At 41.2% G+C, this 1,061-nt stretch overlaps 1 protein-coding gene across 1 annotated transcript in view; it reads right to left on the minus strand.

The window, feature by feature from the left end:
- Nucleotides 1-759, minus strand: part of LOC145413290 (DE-cadherin-like) — a 122,490-nt gene extending 121,731 nt beyond the window's left edge. The window contains exon 1 of the mRNA XM_080283019.1: nucleotides 717-759. Within this exon, the coding sequence (XP_080139145.1) occupies nucleotides 717-759 (43 nt within the window). The remainder of the gene's footprint in view (nucleotides 1-716) is intronic.
- Nucleotides 760-1,061: the final 302 nt, after the last annotated feature.

A 1,061-nucleotide genomic window follows, 5' to 3' on the forward strand; every position in this document is an offset into this window, starting at 1 on the left:
TGTAATGGTGCAGTTTGTACTTAAAGCTAAATTGACTGTAGAATAAAAACCAGTTACAATGGGAGAGGAGGTGTTAGTAAACGAGAATGGGTGGAAATTAAGGAAATAACTAGAGGCCTTCCTGATCATTTTAAGAGGCCCTGAAGCTGTACAAGGCTCCTCTTATGATCATTTATTCTGCTCGTGTCTTCCTGGCCGGAAATTGGGTGGCTCTGTGTAGACAATTGGGTGTATTCGCGTTTCCAGCGGAGACTTTTTTTTTTTTTTTTCAGCTCCTCTTACGTGGTTAATTTCGCATAATGCTCCTTTACATTCTTTTGTATATTTTTTGTATCTTTTTAGCTCATTACTGCCCGCGGTTGCTGCGCTTGGGTTACTAAGCGTACCTCCTTTTGTCTGTTGGCTCGTAGTCGTGAAATTAATAGTCCCATTCCTTGGAGTTCCCCCCTTGATTAACTTTAGGAAATGCCCAGTTCTGTCATCCTGGTAAATAATGGGTTAATATCGATATAATTTCCATTAATAATATAGCAGGATTATGGTAACCTCTTTTATGCAGTGAAGTGCATGATATTTTATTCTTATTTTTGTTGTATTGTTTTATTCAGATCGTGAGCCTCTAGCTGTGCCCTTAGTGTAAGTAATGAATGTGAGTGTGCAAGTGTTGGATTAGCTATGTTTGTGCGTGTCAGAGTCTGTCATCGATGTGAACCTACCGTGTGAGGACATTAGCTGCTGAGATGACACACTAATGTCCATCACGGTATAGAACTGTAGACTAAGCTTTGATTCCATGACACGCGCGGATCATCAGACGAACATATAAACACCGATCCACCGTGGCTTCTTAAGCTGATGATAGCTAGTTTGCTTTCATCTGACGGAAATGGGCCCCTAACGCCTTGATACTATGTTGTGCATGAAAATCGACGAGCTTTAGTGATGAGGTAAGAACGAGTCTCCTTGGTTTCCAGTCAGATTTAATCCTCCAGTCTGACTACACTTGACCATCAGTTGATTCTGAAGGAGTTAGGGATTTTTGTCAGCTTAGAGGAGACCGA

This window comes from Coenobita brevimanus, chromosome 95 (genome assembly GCF_032717465.1).
Source record: "Coenobita brevimanus isolate Jiangsu-jjx chromosome 95, ASM3271746v2, whole genome shotgun sequence".
Taxonomy (NCBI): domain Eukaryota; kingdom Metazoa; phylum Arthropoda; class Malacostraca; order Decapoda; family Coenobitidae; genus Coenobita; species Coenobita brevimanus.